A 16,943-nucleotide genomic window follows, 5' to 3' on the forward strand; every position below is an offset into this window, starting at 1 on the left:
TTATTTTGATAGAGAAGTTGCTACAGGGGCCAGATTGTTCCTCTTTTTCTCCATCTCTAGCAAACACAGCTGATTTAATCAAATTGCATTCTAAACTGAAGATCATGATTAGGTGATTATTGGAGTCAGGTGTGTTAGCTGGGGCAACTTACACTAATCAGGCCCCGGGGGACTGAAATTGCCCACCCCTGGTGTAGGGGTTATTGAACATGTATTGATTTACTTTTGCTTATTTATTGATTAGAAATGATTTGGAAACCATTTGTCCTCCACATGACTCTAGTTGACGCTTGATATATGCAATGGCCACTAGAGGGGAGAGATGTGTGCTAATGTCCAGGTTTAGCACAGGAGTGTGGATGATTTGTTATACCCAATTTCATAATGATGATATTACAAGAAAGGGGCTACACAGAACTACTTTATTTTTCATGAAAAGATGTGTGTGTGTGTGCATCAAATGACATACTAGATTCTGAATTAAAGTGTGAGAATGACCGAAAGTGCACTTCATCAATGGTCACTAGCCCCCTCATGCATAGTAACCCCAGAGGAAGACTGCCACGGCCATCATAACCAGGGCATTAGCATCAACAACATGCTTCCAGAAGGGCTCCTCACTGATGTCAGGCAGCTCTTTGGATGCCTCAGTAACCTCCTCCTCTGTGAGCTCTGGGACCTGAGCGCCACTGACGCCACAGAACCAGCCAATGAGACGACAGATACCGGATTTGGGTTCTTCAGCATCCACTAACAAAGGAAATAAAACAAGATGGGCTTGTTAGACATTGCAGGTGCATCAAGACAATCTACAAATCCCCTCGCATAATAAACTAATCGTAGATCAGTCAGTCCCAATTTACCCACAACGCATCATGGATTTGATCTGCACGACTAGTGGGAGTTGACACCGAAGTGGAAGTATGTTCTCTCATACCTGGGCTGTCTTCAGACTTGTCTCTGCTTTTCTCCTCTGCCTCCCTGCGTGCTATCCTCCCCTTCACTTCTTGCTTCCAGTCAAGGTCATCCCTCTCTTCCTTGGAGTGGCGGAGGCTGAACACAAGACGGTGGAGCTAGGAGAAGAGCAGTTCTATCAGAAATCACTCACAGTGCATTACATGGGTAGATGCATACTACCATAGGTTTATTCATCTCTGAGTTTATAGTAAATTCCCCTTGCATTAATATCTAATGGATGCAGGCATTTGATAAAACAGAATGTTGAGGCACACTGTCTATTCTGCCTACGAGCACTCACATGTATGTCGTCTATGGCCGGTGTACAGTAGCTGACAAGCAGCACCAGGATGGAGGTGCAGAAGAAGAGCAGCACAGCGAAGTAGAGGTAATGGACCCCACACACCAGAGTGGGGCAGTCTGAGGGGAACAGGCAGCTGCCTGAGCCAAACCAAAACTCTGGCACCATACGGCACAGCCCCATAGCTAGGCCCCCCATCAGGCCCCAAAAAGCCCCCTGAAAGAAATAAAAATGTAGTACCAAAGTAAACAGAAGGAAAAGTTCATCCAGTGGTATATGTCTGTATTCACAAAGAGTCTCAGTGTAAGAGTGCTGATGTAGAATCAGTTTGGCATTTCAGATCATAATGAATAAGGTTATATGAACGGGGGGGGGGCTGATCCTAGATCGGCAGTCCTACCTTGAGATGCCTTGTGAATACGGGCCCAGATGTCTCTCTCACATTCATAGGTTACATTGCCAATGCTTTCCCTATGTCTCTCTCAACTATGTCCTCTCACAACAATGTAACTAGAACACAACACACCCTCTGACCTCACCTGCTCATTGACCCTCTTCACAAACACAGCCAGGAAGAAGACTGAGGCGATAGGCGGGGCCAGGTAGCTGGTCACTGATTGGATGTAGTCAAACAGCTGACCGCTCTGGGCCGCCTGGACCACAGGGATCCAGCAGATACTGACGGCTACGATGACGAGGACCCACACTCTGAAAGGGAGAGACTGAGTCAGTGAGAGGCAGACATTTTATTGGAACATACGTTATATTGACCTACTCCAGCTAATGGTCTGGGACAGCTGGAGTTTTCTACCTAAACCAAGTTTTTCTATGTAAACCAAGTGAAAAAAGGCCCAGACCTGCCAACGACCATGAGCTCGCTCTCTCTGGCCTGCGGTCTGAAGCGGGTCCAGATGTCCATGGTGAACAGGGTGCTGCTGCTGTTGAAGATGGAAGCCAGGGAGCTCATCAGGGCCGCCAGCATGACTGCCAGCATCAGGCCCCTCAGACCTGGGGGGGAGGAGAGGAGAGGAGACGGGGGAGAGAGACAAATTGTGTGTGTAAAAAAAAGAAATATAATACGGTAAAAGTGTCACCCAGATCTGAGCGACTAGTTCAGCAGAGGAAAGAGACTTCTCACCATTGGGCATGACAGAGACCACCAGTTTAGGGTAGGCGATGTTGGAGCAGCCCACCTCCGTCCCACACACCTGCTTACACACCTCTGGCACCACACAACCCACCTCATCTGTCAACAGACAGAAGACAGGCTGTTACTATGGAGCCAATAATGTCAGGAGGAAAAGAGGGGGAACACCACACACACATATTCAGGGTAAAAGAGGTGTAACAAACTGTCTCTTACAGAGTCCTTTGCTGCGTGCTAGTTTCCCTGTTCATGAAACTCTCCACTCAACTCTGTGTCAATCCTATGATGGCATATTTTTGGGAACTCACTTGGGAAGAGCACGCGGCTGATCATTCCGGGGAACACCATAAGGAACATGGGGAGCAGTTTCAGGTATCCACACATGATGCAGCCCGCCTTAACATGGGTTAGACTGCGTGCCGCCAGGCAGCGCTGCACGATCACCTATACACAGACATGGGGGAAGATACCAGATCAACTCAACCAACGATTTAATCTTCCCATCTGATCCATGTTGTTTCACATCCATCAAATTTAATTTAAGTATCTCTCACCATAGCAACAGAATGAGCAGAGGGGACATCAGCATTATGTCAAATTAGATCCAGTCAGCAATGTGCAGTATTGAATGGGTCATCTACACTAAATGCACTATGAAATAAACCCACATATGAATTCCATCCACTGTGTTCCTATGAGCTTATTTACCTGGTCGGTGCACCAATACCAGCCACCCACGATGGCGATGCCAAAGAGGACCCCCGGCCAGGGCAGGTCCCCGGTCACGGGGTCCCTGAGCAGCTGGAAGGCGTCGTCTCGGGGGGTGAAACACTGGGGGGAGATGTTGTAGCGCTGGGGCTCCAGGGACTGGTACGTGGAGGGCAGTGCTAACTTGTACTTCTCCAGCAGAGCATTGTAGCCCCCCACCTCAAAAAAGGCTGAGGACAGGATGAGAAAGGAAGAGGGACACACACAAACACACACAATGTCACATAGGGAGCAGAAGTCAAGAGGAGTGGACTGGGAGGTCTATAGTGGGTCTACAGTGAGGCTTGGTCAAGGAAGTGGTTTACTAAAGGTGGGGGTGGATGAGAGAGGGAGGTTGGATGAAGGAGTGACTGAGTGGTGCACTAACAGATTCACTAGACACGGCAGCTAATTGAACATAACCAGTTGAGTCATGAGTTAGAAACATTTATTAAAGTGTCACTTCACAATGATACAATAGATGACAATACAAAATACACATTTTAAAAGTCACATTGTGGACCACTGAAATAGTGTTTTGAGACACTAAATGCAGTCATAATCAAAACATGGTACAGTATTTCATTTGTAGGTACAGTACCCATAATACATGACATCATCTGTACATCATTGGTATCAGTTAGTACACAGTGCATTCAGAAAGTATTCAGAACCTTTCCCCTTTTCCACATTTTGTAAAGTTACAGCTTTATTATAAAATTAATTAAATCAAATATTTTCCTCATCAATCTGCACACAATACCCCATAATGACAAAGCGAAAACATTTTTGCAAATGTATTAAATAAAAAACAGAAATACCTTATTTACATAAGTATTCAGACCCTTTGCTACGAGACTCGAAATTAAGCTCAGGTGCATCCTGTTTCCATTGATCATCCTTGAGATGTGTCTACAACTTGACGTGTCCACCTGCGGTAAATTCAATTGATTGGACATAATTTGGAAAGGCACACATCGGCCTATATAATGTCTCACAGTTGACAGTGCATAAACCAAGCCATGAGGTCGATGGAATTGTCCGTAGAGTTCCGAGACAGGATTGTGTTGAGGCACAGATCTGGGGAACTGTACTAAAACATTTTTGCAGCATTGAAGGTCCCCAAGAACCTGAGCCAATCCTCAGTAAAAGGCACATGACAGCTCACTGTTTGCCAAAAGGCACCTAAAGGACTCTCAGACCATGAGAAACAAGATTCTCTGGTCTGATAAAGCCAAGATTGAACTCTTTGGCCGGAATGCCAAGCATCATGTCTGGAGTAAACCTGGCACCATCCCTATGGTGAAGCATGGTGATAACAGCATTATGCTGTGGGGATGTTTCTCAGCAGCAGGGACTGGGAGACTAGTCAGGATCGAGTGAAAGATGAACGAACAAAGTACAAACGGATCCTTGATGAAAACCTGTTCCAGAGCACTCCGGACCTCAGACTGGGGTGGAGGTTCAACTTCCAACAAGACAACAACCCTAAGCACACAGCCAAGACAACGCAGGAGTGGCTTTGGGACAGGTCTCGGACTGTTCTTGAGTGGCCCAACCAGAGCCCGGACTTGAACCTGATCGAACATCTCTGAAGAGACCTGAAAATAGCTGTGCAGCGACGCTCCCCATCCAACCTGACAGAGCTCGAGAGGATCTGCAGAGAAGAATGGGAGAAACTCCCCAAAATACAGGTGTGCCAAGCTTGTAGCGTCATACCCAAGAAGACTCACGGCTATAATCGCTGTCAAATGTGCTTCAACAAAGTACTGAGGAAAGGGTCTGAATACTTATGTAAATGGGGGGGAAACTATTTAATCAATTTTTGAAAAAGGCTGTAACGTTACAAAATGTGGACAAAGTCAAGGGGTCTGATACTTTCAGAATGCTCTGTATATACACATGAATGCATAAACAAAAAGGACATTTAAGCACCGATAAAGAAACTTCTCCATTTCTTGTTACTCCGTCATGTGTTGAGTAACAAGTGGAGTCAACAAGATGGAATGTGTGGCACTCTGGACACAGGACTCTGAACTTACCGAAACCTGTGAGGCTGAAGGCGCCAGCGATGATGACAAACGTCTGGACGGTGTCTGTGTACATCAGAGCAGCTAGGCCCCCTAGCGACACAGATTAATACGTTTGAAAGTTTCAATGTCTAGTACAGGGAAATGCCTTTCTTGACAACTCAAAACACAACAATGCAATGATCAATAACAATGTATTACTAGAAGAAAAAAAAACACAAGAAAGTAGAATAAGAAATATGAAATGCACAATAAAGTAAATAAGTAAGCATACGTTCCAATAGCATCTTTACATGTACAGGGATACTGGAGTGATAGAGGTAGATGTGTATAGAGGTAAGGTGACTAGACAACAATAACCCAGTTAATGAACAAACCACTGAGGTCATCTAGGATAGTGTCTCCCAAACTCGGAGCTGGGAAACACTCCTCTAGGATACACACACACAATATAATGATTATCTATTCACCTCTAGATGGGTTGAGGGTAACAGACAAAATGCCTGAAGCCCTGTTTTTTTCCCTATGGGTCATCTTTTCCAAACATGCCCTCTCTTTAATCGCGGACAGACTATTCTTCTCCTTTCATTCTCCACATGTCCAATTCTCCCTCGGGCGTCCATTCATGTCTATCCTGTATCAATTCACTGTCAAGTGTCTTATCTACTTTAAGAGTTATCTGTGCTGCTTTGTATGTTCTTAAATGTAGATATATTTATCTATTTAAACAGTGACCCTTTTCTCTTCTTTCTTATTTCACAGACACTAGTCAATGCTACTATTTCGGTGTCACCCCTATCTTGCTTATTTCCTGGCCCCCTTCTCCTCTCTGCTCTCAAACCTTCAAGGTCTCAGCAGTGCGGGGAGGGCTCCTCTGTCTGCGCTTCTTCCTATCTTCTTCCTATCGGTCTGTAGCTCTTTATTAACAAAGTGTCTCACTGTTTGGCTTTATCTGAACTCATGGATTTTTGAGAAAAAAACATGTCTATGGTGGCAATTTCTAAAGTCCTTACATAGGTTGATTAAGGTTATCTTGATCCTATCAATGATCCTGAATCACCACAGATGTCATATATCCCTGTCCACTTTATAATATTTAAATAAAAATCTTCTAGTATTCAAATGAAGCCAAAACGAATGCTAACCATATCATATGCTTTCTGTACTAATGAAATCTCTCCCTTCTAGAGTCCACTGTATTTTATCTAACAATAACATGGGTTAACCTTAAAATCAGTCACATCAATCATTTAATATAGAGTGCCTTGCGAAAGTATTCGCCCCCCTTGAACTTTGCGACCTTATGCCACATTTCAGGCTTCAAACATAAAGATATAAAACTGTATTTTTTTGTGAAGAATCAACAACAAGTGGGACACAATCATGAAGTGGAACGACATTTATTGGATATTTCAAACCTTTTTAACAAATCAGAAACTGAAAAATTGGGCGTGCAAAATTATTCAGCCCCCTTAAGTTAATACTTTGTAGCGCCACCTTTTGCTGCAATTACAGCTGTAAGTCGCTTGGGGTATGTCTCTATCAGTTTTGCACATCGAGAGACTGAAATCTTTTCCCATTCCTCCTTGCAAAACAGCTCGAGCTCAGTGAGGTTGGATGGAGAGCATTTGTGAACAGCAGTTTTCAGTTCTTTCCACAGATTCTCGATTGGATTCAGGTCTGGACTTTGACTTGGCCATTCTAACACCTGGATATGTTTATTTTTGAACCATTCCATTGTAGATTTTGCTTTATGTTTTGGATCATTGTCTTGTTGGAAGACAAACCTCTGTCCCAGTCTCAGGTCTTTTGCAGACTCCATCAGGTTTTCTTCCAGAATGGTCCTGTATTTGGCTCCATCCATCTTCCCATCAATTTTAACCATCTTCCCTGTCCCTGCTGAAGAAAAGCAGGCCCAAACCATGATGCTGCCACCACCATGTTTGACAGTGGGGATGGTGTGTTCAGGTTGATGAGCTGTGTTGCTTTTACGCCAAACATAACATTTTGCATTGTTGCCAAAAATGTCAATTTTGGTTTCATCTGACCAGAGCACCTTCTTCCACATGTTTGGTGTGTCTCCCAGGTGGCTTGTGGCAAACTTTAAACAACACTTTTTATGGATATCTTTAAGAAATGGCTTTCTTCTTGCCACTCTTCCATAAAGGCCAGATTTGTGCAATATACGACTGATTGTTGTCCTATGGACAGAGTCTCCCACCTCAGCTGTAGATCTCTGCAGTTCATCCAGAGTGATCATGGGCCTCTTGGCTGCATCTCTGATCAGTCTTCTCCTTCTATGAGCTGAAAGTTTAGAGGGACGGCCAGGTCTTGGTAGATTTGCAGTGGTCTGATACTCCTTCCATTTCAATATTATCGCTTGCACAGTGCTCCTTGGGATGTTTAAAGCTTGGGAAATCTTTTTGTATCCAAATCCACCTTTAAACTTCTTCACAACAGTATCTCGGACCTGCCTGGTGTGTTCCTTGTTCTTCATGATGCTCTCTGCGCTTTTAACGGACCTCTGAGACTATCACAGTGCAGGTGCATTTATACGGAGACTTGATTACACACAGGTGGATTGTATTTATCATCATTAGTCATTTAGGTCAACATTGGATCATTCAGAGATCCTCACTGAACTTCTGGAGAGAGTTTGCTGCACTGAAAGTAAAGGGGCTGAATAATTTTGCACGCCCAATTTTTCAGTTTCTGATTTGTTAAAAAAGTTTGAAATATCCAATAAATGTCGTTCCACTTCATGATTGTGTCCCACTTGTTGTTGATTCTTCACAAAAAAATACAGTTTTATATCTTTATGTTTGAAGCCTGAAATGTGGCAAAAGGTTGCAAAGTTCAAGGGGGCCGAATACTTTCGCAAGGCACTGTATGTTGCATAGTGTGGAATACATTATTTACAGTAATTTACCATCCCTAAGAACTGCAACTTGTTTCTTTTCACTAATCATTTTAAAGCTTATATAATCACTATTTATCTGGGGCGGCAGGGTAGCCTAGTGATGAGAGCGTTGGACTAGTAACCGAAAGGTTACTAGTCCAAATCCCCGAGCTGACAAGGTACAAATCTGTCGTTCTGCCCCTGAACAGGCAGTTAACCCACTGTTCCTAGGCCGTCATTGAAAATAAGAATTTGTTCTTAACTGACTTGCCTAGTTAAATAAAGGTTCTATCTCAATGTATTTTCCTGCCCTATTTGCTTAAAATATGTCCTGTCCAAACCTCAATGTAATTTAATGTAATGAAAGCATTTTGTGCATAATTTGATCAAACAGATGTTACCTGTGACTGTGTACAGAGCTGTGATGGAGAGGAGGGCTATCACAGCCACATAGATGTTCCAGCCTAGAGCCTGCTGTATGAACACAGCCCCAGAGAACATGTCCACCTGGAGAGAGAGAGATGAGGAGTCAGACTGGTCCACGGGTATGTTTATACCTCAATAAAACATACAGGAGTCTTAGCAATACCACAGATACAATCAATATTGAAGACAATTTCATGATAAAGGACTGTGGGGGACGTTTCTTAGCATGTTACAAACAGTGCCCCATAGTGCTGTCCTAGACCAGGGCTCTCCAACTTGTTCCTGGAGAGCCACCCTCCTTTGGGTTTTCGCTCCAACCCAGTTGTAACTAACCTGATTCAGTTTATCAACCAGCTAATCATTAGAATCAGTTGTGCTAGATTAGTGTTGGAGCGAAAACCTACAGGACGGTAGCTCTCCACGAACAGGGTTGGGGAGCCCTGTCCTAGACTCACTGAGATTTTGGTGAAGATGTAGAGGAACAGAGAAATGACGGAGAGGTACAGACTGATCCTGGTTCCCCCAAACCTCTTCTTCAGGTACTGAGGCATTGTAATTACCTAAGCAATGGGAAATGCAGAAAGTTCAGACAAATGGACACAAATCTCTGCAGTATGCCATGTTAGTTGGCATATAATGGTCTTGTGTAACTTACCCCCGCTGTGAGGTAAACGGGGACAAACAGCCAGCCCAATAGGAGCACGATAAACAAGGCCTGGGTAGAGAAAGAGGGCTCCAATGTCAGAAGAATCTCAATTTCCTGATCAGCACATATTACAAAGTATTGTCACTGTGTATTGTACTCAAAACTCTGTAATAACATGTCATAACTTGTTTTAATTATGGGGACAAATTATACTTACATTCCACTCAAACCCCCCCACAGCAATTCCACTGGCTGCTCCGGTACCAGCAAGGCCCACAAAGTGACCACTACCAATATTACTGGCAAACAGTGATGCTCCAACCTAGAGAGAGAGAGAGACACAGGGGAGAACTGTTCAAGGAGAAACACATCCTCATGATGTGGCATGTGACACTTTGCTTCTGGAAAATCTTATATCTTGAAAAACTTGACATGCAACACATATTGGGACTGTGTCAAAAGTGGACTAATTAAACAAATACCAAAATACAGTTTTTGAGTGGAATTGTCCTTGAACACACATACAGGCTGTAATGTATACAATGGGACTGGGCAAGACAGGAAAGGTGACTGGAAGCTAAAACTAGCAGAAGAAGAGACCCAAAGGGTTAGTTAAAATACAAAAGTTGTCAAAGGGGTTAAAGGTCAAGTTGAACTCACTGGCCACCATGTCATGGTCCGTCCTGCCAAAAAGTAGCCTCCCACAGTTCCACGGTTGGTCCGGAACATAGACTGGAGGACAGGACATTCACTGGATGTAAGCCCTAGGCAGTGGTTTACCTCATGACATACTCTACTCTATTGTACATGTCAATAAGTGGAATATGACCTATACAAATACCCAGTTTGACATAACATCATTATGATAAATTATACATGGAAATAATCATGTATAACTTACAACTATGTAGGCTACAGACAGATATCCAGATAGGTGTAACTACTAACCCAGACGCCTACGCCAATGACCAGAATGAAGTAGCCGATTATGACCAAGATATCAGCTAGATTATTAATGGTCCTCGTCGCCAGTGTGGTCTCAGACGTGTGGTTCTCCATTTCTCAACAAAACTGAAGAACGGCGTCAACGGGCCTAATAATGTAAGACTTGGAGGAAAGGATAATGATAATACGACTGAAATAATACGAGTGTCTATTAAATAGAGGGCTCACTCCCTAACGTTCGATAAGAGAAATGCCAGGTGAAGGAGAGGAGAGAATGGTCAGAGTGGATGGTCAGTAAGACCTTTGGTCAACAGGAAAAGAGACTGACTCAAGGAGTTTATTAATGACAGTAATAATTAACGCAGGCCTCTTCACTTATACACATGGTTTAGTTCTAGTAAAAAAAATGAAAGCTCCATTAGTTCAGTCCAACCTTCTATCGTAAACATGTCGAACAAAATTGATTTTCTCTTCCATGTGAAAATTATTATATTGGTAACTTAATTCAATTGTTACAGGTGTTAACATTTGGTTTACCGTGACCCAAAATGTGCCTAAAGCAAGAACAAAGATTACATCCGCTGTCATATTGGTCTCTGACCAAAGGCTACACAACTACAAAGACCCTGCTGTAAATGTGTTGAGCGAGACTACGAGATGTCTGCATGAGTGACTACGAGACCGTCCATTCTAAATGTGACTCGGGTTAATGATTTCTTCTCTTTTTAGTAACATACACAAAATGACAGAATGACAAACGGACCGATGGACCTGTTGTTGTAGCCCAGAGAGGAACATTGTAAAACAGGAGAATAATCCCAAAAATCTTAAGCAAATATGTCCTTTAATCATTTGATAGAATAACTGTCATCAAATTATCAATTTGTCTTTCAGTTCAAAAACATAAATCAGATTACATGAGTGAGGTGATGTTTTTCTGAAGGGGTATGAGATATTGGGGGGGGGATCCCTTGTTGTTACATTGTTGTTACATACCATAATCCAACGTTCACTCCCCAACACATTTGCACTCTTCACACAGCTCTATGGAGCAAAGGGACGTGCTCAACTAAAATCCAAAATAAACTTGCCCGTCTAAAAACCAAAAGGTGTCAGGTATTCTGAAGGATCTGCCTGCTCTTGTGGTAAGTAAGTAACCCATACATCTGGAAATTAAATCTAATTATGTAGTCTGTAATCTGAGCCAAAAAAAACAGAATTTTCAGAAATGAATTGTATTAAGACCTTAATATTTAAAATTCTAGCATGGATTACACAGTTGTTTGAGCGTGGAGAATTGGGTGCAATAGTGATTACGAAACCACGCTATCCAGTCTGATGATAACACGATCTGATTGGAGGAGTGTTAGGGTGAATAGCGATGAAGAGAAACTGACCAAAAATAACAAGTGTCTAAAATCTAGGTCACGTTTATTAGAGAGAAAAAAGAAAAAAAAATGACAAAACATGTTGCAACGCAAACCAAAAATGAATGTATAGGTCATTGGACAAGTCCAGGTAGGTAGTCCTTCCCTGTTTCAGCTCATTTTATTCTGTTTGGTGCCTAATGAACATGGGGCCCTGGAATCACTGGATAGTGAAAGACTAAAGTTACACGAAAGTGGGATCCTTTGGTGAATTTCAGTTTGGGATAGAAAATAAATAAAAAAATGAAAACACCTCATCAAATTTCAATAAACAAATGTAAACCCTGCCAAACATTCACAACATAGGAATTTAACGGCTGCATAGGCCTATAAATTGGCAAAGGCTGAGGATGTGTGTTCAACAGGCAAACAATTTTCAAACCATTTAAATGCATTCAAATCATTTTTGAGAAGGACTTGAGCATTTTTGTGGCATACGGTGGTTACATTCAGACGCGAGTCCCTTCCCCCCCACTGTCTCAAGTGTTAAAAATTAATAACATTTAATTTCATTATTGAAAACCCATGAATGCTGTTCTTAGCCACAGCTCATTAGTCCTGCTGTGGCTAGTCATCATCAGGATTGTGGTCCTCCCGAGCCAGTCTCAGTCGGGACAGGATGTGTTTCTTGGGGAACTTGAGGGTGGTACAGCCGAACTGGCTGACTCCCCCCGTGTCTCCGGGTAGTTTCTCCCGTCTCTGGACCCAGCTGCGCCAGCCAGGCTTCCAACAGTACACACTGTCATAGAAACGGGAGCCGTTCTCCCCGCCCAGCACGTATATCCTGCGTTTCCACCTGGCCACGCCCCCGGCAGCGATCCGCCTCGGCAACCCTGGGAAAACTACCGGACTAGGGGCTCGGTCGCTCCCCCCGCTCCTCTCTGCCACCACCGCCCCCGTCACCTCCCGCTCCACCCCTGAGCCCCGGCCCTCCCTGAAGAACAGCACCCGCCCAGTGGCGTCCAGAGGTTCCAGATGGGTGTAGTTTCCATCTATAAACTTTGTGGCGTCCCTCATGTAGCCTCCGATGGCACAGACCCCTCCCCGCACCGCCACCCCTCCTGCCAGGCAGGTGGCGCCAGAGTCCAGTCCCACACGGGTCCATGAGTCAGTCAGGGTGTGATAGATTAGCACGCCAGCGTGCACCACAGCCCGGTTCTGCTCCAGCGTGGTGCCGCCCAGAAGGTAAATGCGGCCGCGCAGGGCGGCACAGGCAAAGGAGCGCAGCGGCAGGGGCAGACGGGGCCCAGGGCCCCACTGAAGAGTGGCCAGGTCCAGGATCTCACAGGAGTCCAGCATTGCTCCTCTGTTGCAGCCCCCCAGGGCGTAGAGTGACTCCCCACAGCCCAGCAGACCCAGCATGGCCCGGGGCTGCACCATGGGCGACCGCTCCTGCCAGCGATCCAACACAGAGTCATACTCATGGACCTCCGTGGACACCGTGCCCCCCCGCAGGATGCCCCCCGCTACGAACAGCCGCCCCCCGATGGCCGTGCAACCTGGGCACAGCAGAGAGCCCAGGGCAGCCAGCTTCTCCCATTTCCCTGTACGTGGGTCGAAGCAGTCCACAGTGAAGTCCCTCTCGTTCAGCGACTCGTCCTCCCGCGGCTTCAGGTCCACACACACAATCTTCTTCTCGAACATGCCTTCCCGGGGCCTCAGTGGGCCTCCCAGGCCCTCCCCGGCTGCCGCAGAGCCCAGCTCCTGGCTCAGCCGCCGGCTCTCCTCCAGGGACAGCAGGCCGGGGCGGAGGTGGTGGAGCAGGGCCGGCATGTGGCTGTAACGGTCCAGGGGGCGGTGCTCGGCCCAGCGGCGTGCCGCATCGTACACCTCTGCCTCAGAGTCTACGCCCAGGCGGTCAGATCCCAGCAGGCTGCCCAGGGTGCCTGGGTCCAACAGGAGGAAGTCCTTTTGGCGGGCCACGCGGGGGAAGTGCTGGGCCACCAGCCTCAGAGAGGCCCTCAGGAGCAGCTGGTCGTGGTGGGAGCGGGCCAGAGAGTACATGCCCAGGCAGTTGTCCACAGACAGGTGTTCAAACAGGAACCTACGGACACACACAGATGTTTGAGGATGGGAAACCAGACAATAAAATATGGCTCTTAAAAATGCTATCAAAATTCTGTCAGTTACTGAACTGCACAGGCTTAAGAGTATCAGCAGCATTCTGGACCAGGGAAAAGACAACGTATCGGTGTCAGGCAGCACTGACTATATAGTTACCTAGAGCACAGGTCCTGCAGGGGCATTACTTGAAGCCGATTGGCCGCCACAAACAGGTCTTCGGCCGTGTCCAAGCAGAGTCCCGCCTCCCCAGTGTAGACGAACTGGATGACAGTCTCCATGACTGACGGCGTCACCTCCTCCAATCGGATCTCAGTGAGACGGGACTCCACCAACGGGCTAGTGAACATGGCACGGAAATACGGGCTGACGGCTGCCAAGAGGACTCTGAAGAGAGGCAGAAGCACGACGTCATTCACATAAGGGTGAGATAGGGTGTAACTACAATGAACTGCAGGACACTGGAGTACTGAAACGGCAGCAGGCATCTGAGTATTCCTTTGTGTGTAGCAACATGCACTGTCTGGATGTCTATAGTACACTAGAATTGAGAGAAGATCATTGACCCTACCTGTGACACATAAACCTCTTCCCCTCCACTAACAGAGTGACGTCACACAGCTGCTGAGCATCCAGTAGCTGCTTCAACCCTGACGGAGAGAAGAAGTAAAGAGTGAGGAGATAGAAAGAGACTTATATGATATAGGCAGCACATGAGTGATGCATTCATTTGGATGTTCCCATTCCACCGGACCATGTGTGACGTAGTCTCCTAAAGGAGTGGTGCTGTCGTCGGGAAAGTCCTCTTCTTCGGAGTCGCTGTCCGAGAGGGGCTCCCCGCCCCCACTGTCCCCATCCTGCCAGGGCTGTGGCCGCCAGGTGATCGTTCCTCCACGGACTGCACTCATCTGAAGATAGTCAAGCGTTGACATAATATACATGGGAATATCAGGAATCTTTAACAACAAAAAACATTATTTCTGTCTCAAGGAGCCAGATACACAAGATGGTGGTCAGTTATAATTATGATTTGATGTAGTTCGATCTTAGTAATCTATTTAAGAGTAATTAGCTCTCAAAGGCAACATTCCCAAGTCCTCTCTCTTATTGAGAAAATCAACAGGGTACATTCAGGAATAGTGACACAAAATGACAACAATGTTGTTGACTTTACCTTGATTAAAGGGAGACTACCCTACTTGGTGGTCCTGTCCTGGGCTCTGATTGTGTGTATGTCACCAGGGGCCAGACAGTTAGTAGCTTCACCTTTAAGCCCGATTGTCTGTAGTCAGTCAAGAAGGGAAGCTGACAGTTGCCATCCGTGTGTCCCACCCTCCGATCCGCCTGTCCTGGTCTGAATGAGTACGGCCTCCAGTGTGGGGTGCAGCACGGCTCATGGTTCTCAGAACCAGCTGCGGCTAGCTAACGTTAGTTAGCAACTGCTGAATGCAGCCAAAGCACCCCTTTCTGTCTTATCCGGGGAATCAGTAAATCATGGCAAGAAATACAAACAACTCAAACGCATTACAGTTGGTAAAAATATGAAAAACTGGTTGTATTGTCCCGGGACCTGCCTGACTATTGTCGGCCGCACAATTCACTTTCCCCCCTGTCCCAACTGCATTACCGCAATGCAATAGTTCAGCTAGTCTCATTGGCTAGCCTTTGAACCGGTGCACGGATGTGACGTTTTGTTTTGGACTCGTTCGTGCGCCTTATTTGATAACTAAAGCAAATTTAAGCGATATTTTGTTTTCTACTTTCTAAACAATACATTTGTTACAGATTTTGCTCATTTAATTTTCAGGTCCCGTCATTTCATTGGCTGTCTCATTTAGTTCCGCCTCTATTTACCAACCTACTTCCGCATTGACACATGGCGACTTGCATTGGCATGGTTACCCGGCTTTGCACATAGAACGTCTTAAAACCGATTTCTAGATGCTTTACAAGGCAGGGAACGAAAGTTTTACCCCCAGCCGCTCCACACATGAGATGCGAAGTAGTCTGTACGAACATGTCCGCGAGGAAAGTGACAAAGTCATTGCCAATGTGGAGACTCGGAAAGGGGATCTACGGGGAGAAGATGTCAGGGAGATTGTAAGCGTTTCTGTATATCCCATCTCACCACACCATGTTGAATACTGTAGATGCAGCCTAGTTACATGCGCTTTGCATGCTCTCTTGACCATCAAGTCATTGAAGTGTCTTTGATGTGCAAGAGAGTTTGCCTCTGTGCTTTCATATGCTCTGTCTGTCATTTGCCTTGAAGTACATTCATATGAATACAGCCTCCCTGGATGTGGCAGTGTAGGCTACTGCATTTGTATCAAGCACATTGCCTGGTCTCTATAGGCCTATGTCAGTGGTGTGTTTCTGATGCAAGTGTGTGTTGCAAGTGTGTGTTTGGCAGCAACTTGAGGTGGTGCTTGAGGAAATCTCACAGCTGGAGGAGCAGAAGAAAGCGATAAGTCACAGAGTTCGGGCTCTTGTGGTCAGTTGATATAATGACAATGATGCCAATAACTGTGCCTCGCAACATTGTTTTCATGTTATGATGAGATATTATTTTGTGGGCTTATTTGTGATCAGCATTTTCCTTCTCTTCACAGGATCAGAATAACAAGAGAGCCCTAGCTAATGTACTGTATGTTCTGTCTTGCCTGCTGTGACCTTATGGTATTTTCACTTAACATCAAGGCTGAATAGAAAGAATACCCTTGTGGAGTAAGTAAACCATTATCTTCTTCAGATTCCTGAGTTCAAGGAGGCTACGAAGGACGATCGGGAGATCCGCCACCGGCTGAGCCAGCTTTACCCCCGAGAACTCTATGGCTGAGCCCTGAGGCTGCCCAACACCACACACCCCAATGTGGTGAGAATACACACCTTACTAGACCTTTAACTATAGGGAGACATTTTTGAATACCAACATGCAGGACTATGTGAAATAAAATAATGAAAATGGTCATAAAAAAACAACAAATTGAAACAGCACTATATACATCATAACAACTGTAGCAGTGATGAATAAATGTCTCCCTACTTTGAAAGCAAATCTGCTTTTTCCTTCTCTCTCAGGGGTTTATACCAATGGTTGTGTCAGACATGCTGAAGGGGGCTGTATTTGTGAGTATCTGACTCTATCCTTCATTTACACTACAGTATGCACGGCAGACATGCATGCATAACAATATTCAAACTGGAAAAAGAGAGTGAAGCATTCAGAGATGTGTGTACCTAGTTTTGAGCCAGTTTTCACAAGTAACATTTCTCCAAACTGACACGTTCTCTCTTTCTTTTTCTCTTTCCTTCTCTGGCTCTCTCTCAATCTTCCTCACTCATACATACAGGAGG

General features: G+C 45.3%; 2 protein-coding genes across 2 annotated transcripts; both read right to left on the reverse strand.

Moving 5' to 3' along the window:
* Positions 1-340: 340 nt before the first annotated feature.
* On the reverse strand, positions 341-10,779 carry LOC112265269 (sodium/glucose cotransporter 2-like). Its single transcript, XM_024442412.2, has 15 exons — positions 10,102-10,779; positions 9,814-9,885; positions 9,371-9,475; positions 9,163-9,222; positions 8,963-9,067; positions 8,483-8,588; positions 5,195-5,275; positions 3,114-3,343; positions 2,714-2,849; positions 2,397-2,504; positions 2,116-2,266; positions 1,798-1,966; positions 1,259-1,474; positions 938-1,073; positions 341-750 (listed from the first exon to the last, which is right to left on the reverse strand). Exons 1-15 carry the CDS (start codon positions 10,210-10,212, stop codon positions 533-535), a joined length of 2,004 nt encoding a protein of 667 aa, XP_024298180.2. The 5' UTR covers positions 10,213-10,779; the 3' UTR covers positions 341-532.
* A 733-nt stretch (positions 10,780-11,512) lies between these two features.
* si:dkey-260j18.2 (kelch-like protein 12) lies at positions 11,513-15,234 on the reverse strand. The gene is made up of 5 exons (XM_024442413.2): positions 14,761-15,234; positions 14,341-14,494; positions 14,158-14,236; positions 13,746-13,973; positions 11,513-13,569 (listed from the first exon to the last, which is right to left on the reverse strand). The coding sequence occupies exons 2-5, from the start codon at positions 14,492-14,494 to the stop codon at positions 12,093-12,095; spliced, it is 1,938 nt and encodes a 645-aa protein (XP_024298181.1). The 5' UTR covers positions 14,761-15,234; the 3' UTR covers positions 11,513-12,092.
* Positions 15,235-16,943: the final 1,709 nt, after the last annotated feature.

This window comes from Oncorhynchus tshawytscha, linkage group LG13 (genome assembly GCF_018296145.1).
Source record: "Oncorhynchus tshawytscha isolate Ot180627B linkage group LG13, Otsh_v2.0, whole genome shotgun sequence".
In the NCBI taxonomy this organism is placed as follows: Eukaryota; Metazoa; Chordata; class Actinopteri; order Salmoniformes; family Salmonidae; genus Oncorhynchus; species Oncorhynchus tshawytscha.

Bases quoted from the DNA above. Each gene is read 5' to 3' on its own strand.
- si:dkey-260j18.2 (XM_024442413.2), bottom strand. From the start codon at position 14,494: ATGAGTGCAGTCCGTGGAGGAACGATCACCTGGCGGCCACAGCCCTGG. The intron at 14,237-14,340 runs GTCCGGTGGAAT...TCTCTCCGTCAG, and splicing joins AGGAGACTACGTCACACATG to GGTTGAAGCAGCTACTGGAT. The intron at 13,974-14,157 runs GTAGGGTCAATG...GCCTCTCTTCAG, and splicing joins AAGAGGTTTATGTGTCACAG to AGTCCTCTTGGCAGCCGTCA.
- LOC112265269 (XM_024442412.2), bottom strand. From the start codon at position 10,212: ATGGAGAACCACACGTCTGAGACCACACTGGCGACGAGGACCATTAAT. The intron at 5,276-8,482 runs GTAACATCTGTT...CTGTGTCGCTAG, and splicing joins AGCTCTGTACACAGTCACAG to GGGGCCTAGCTGCTCTGATG. The intron at 1,967-2,115 runs GTCTGGGCCTTT...TCTCCCTTTCAG, and splicing joins GAGCTCATGGTCGTTGGCAG to AGTGTGGGTCCTCGTCATCG.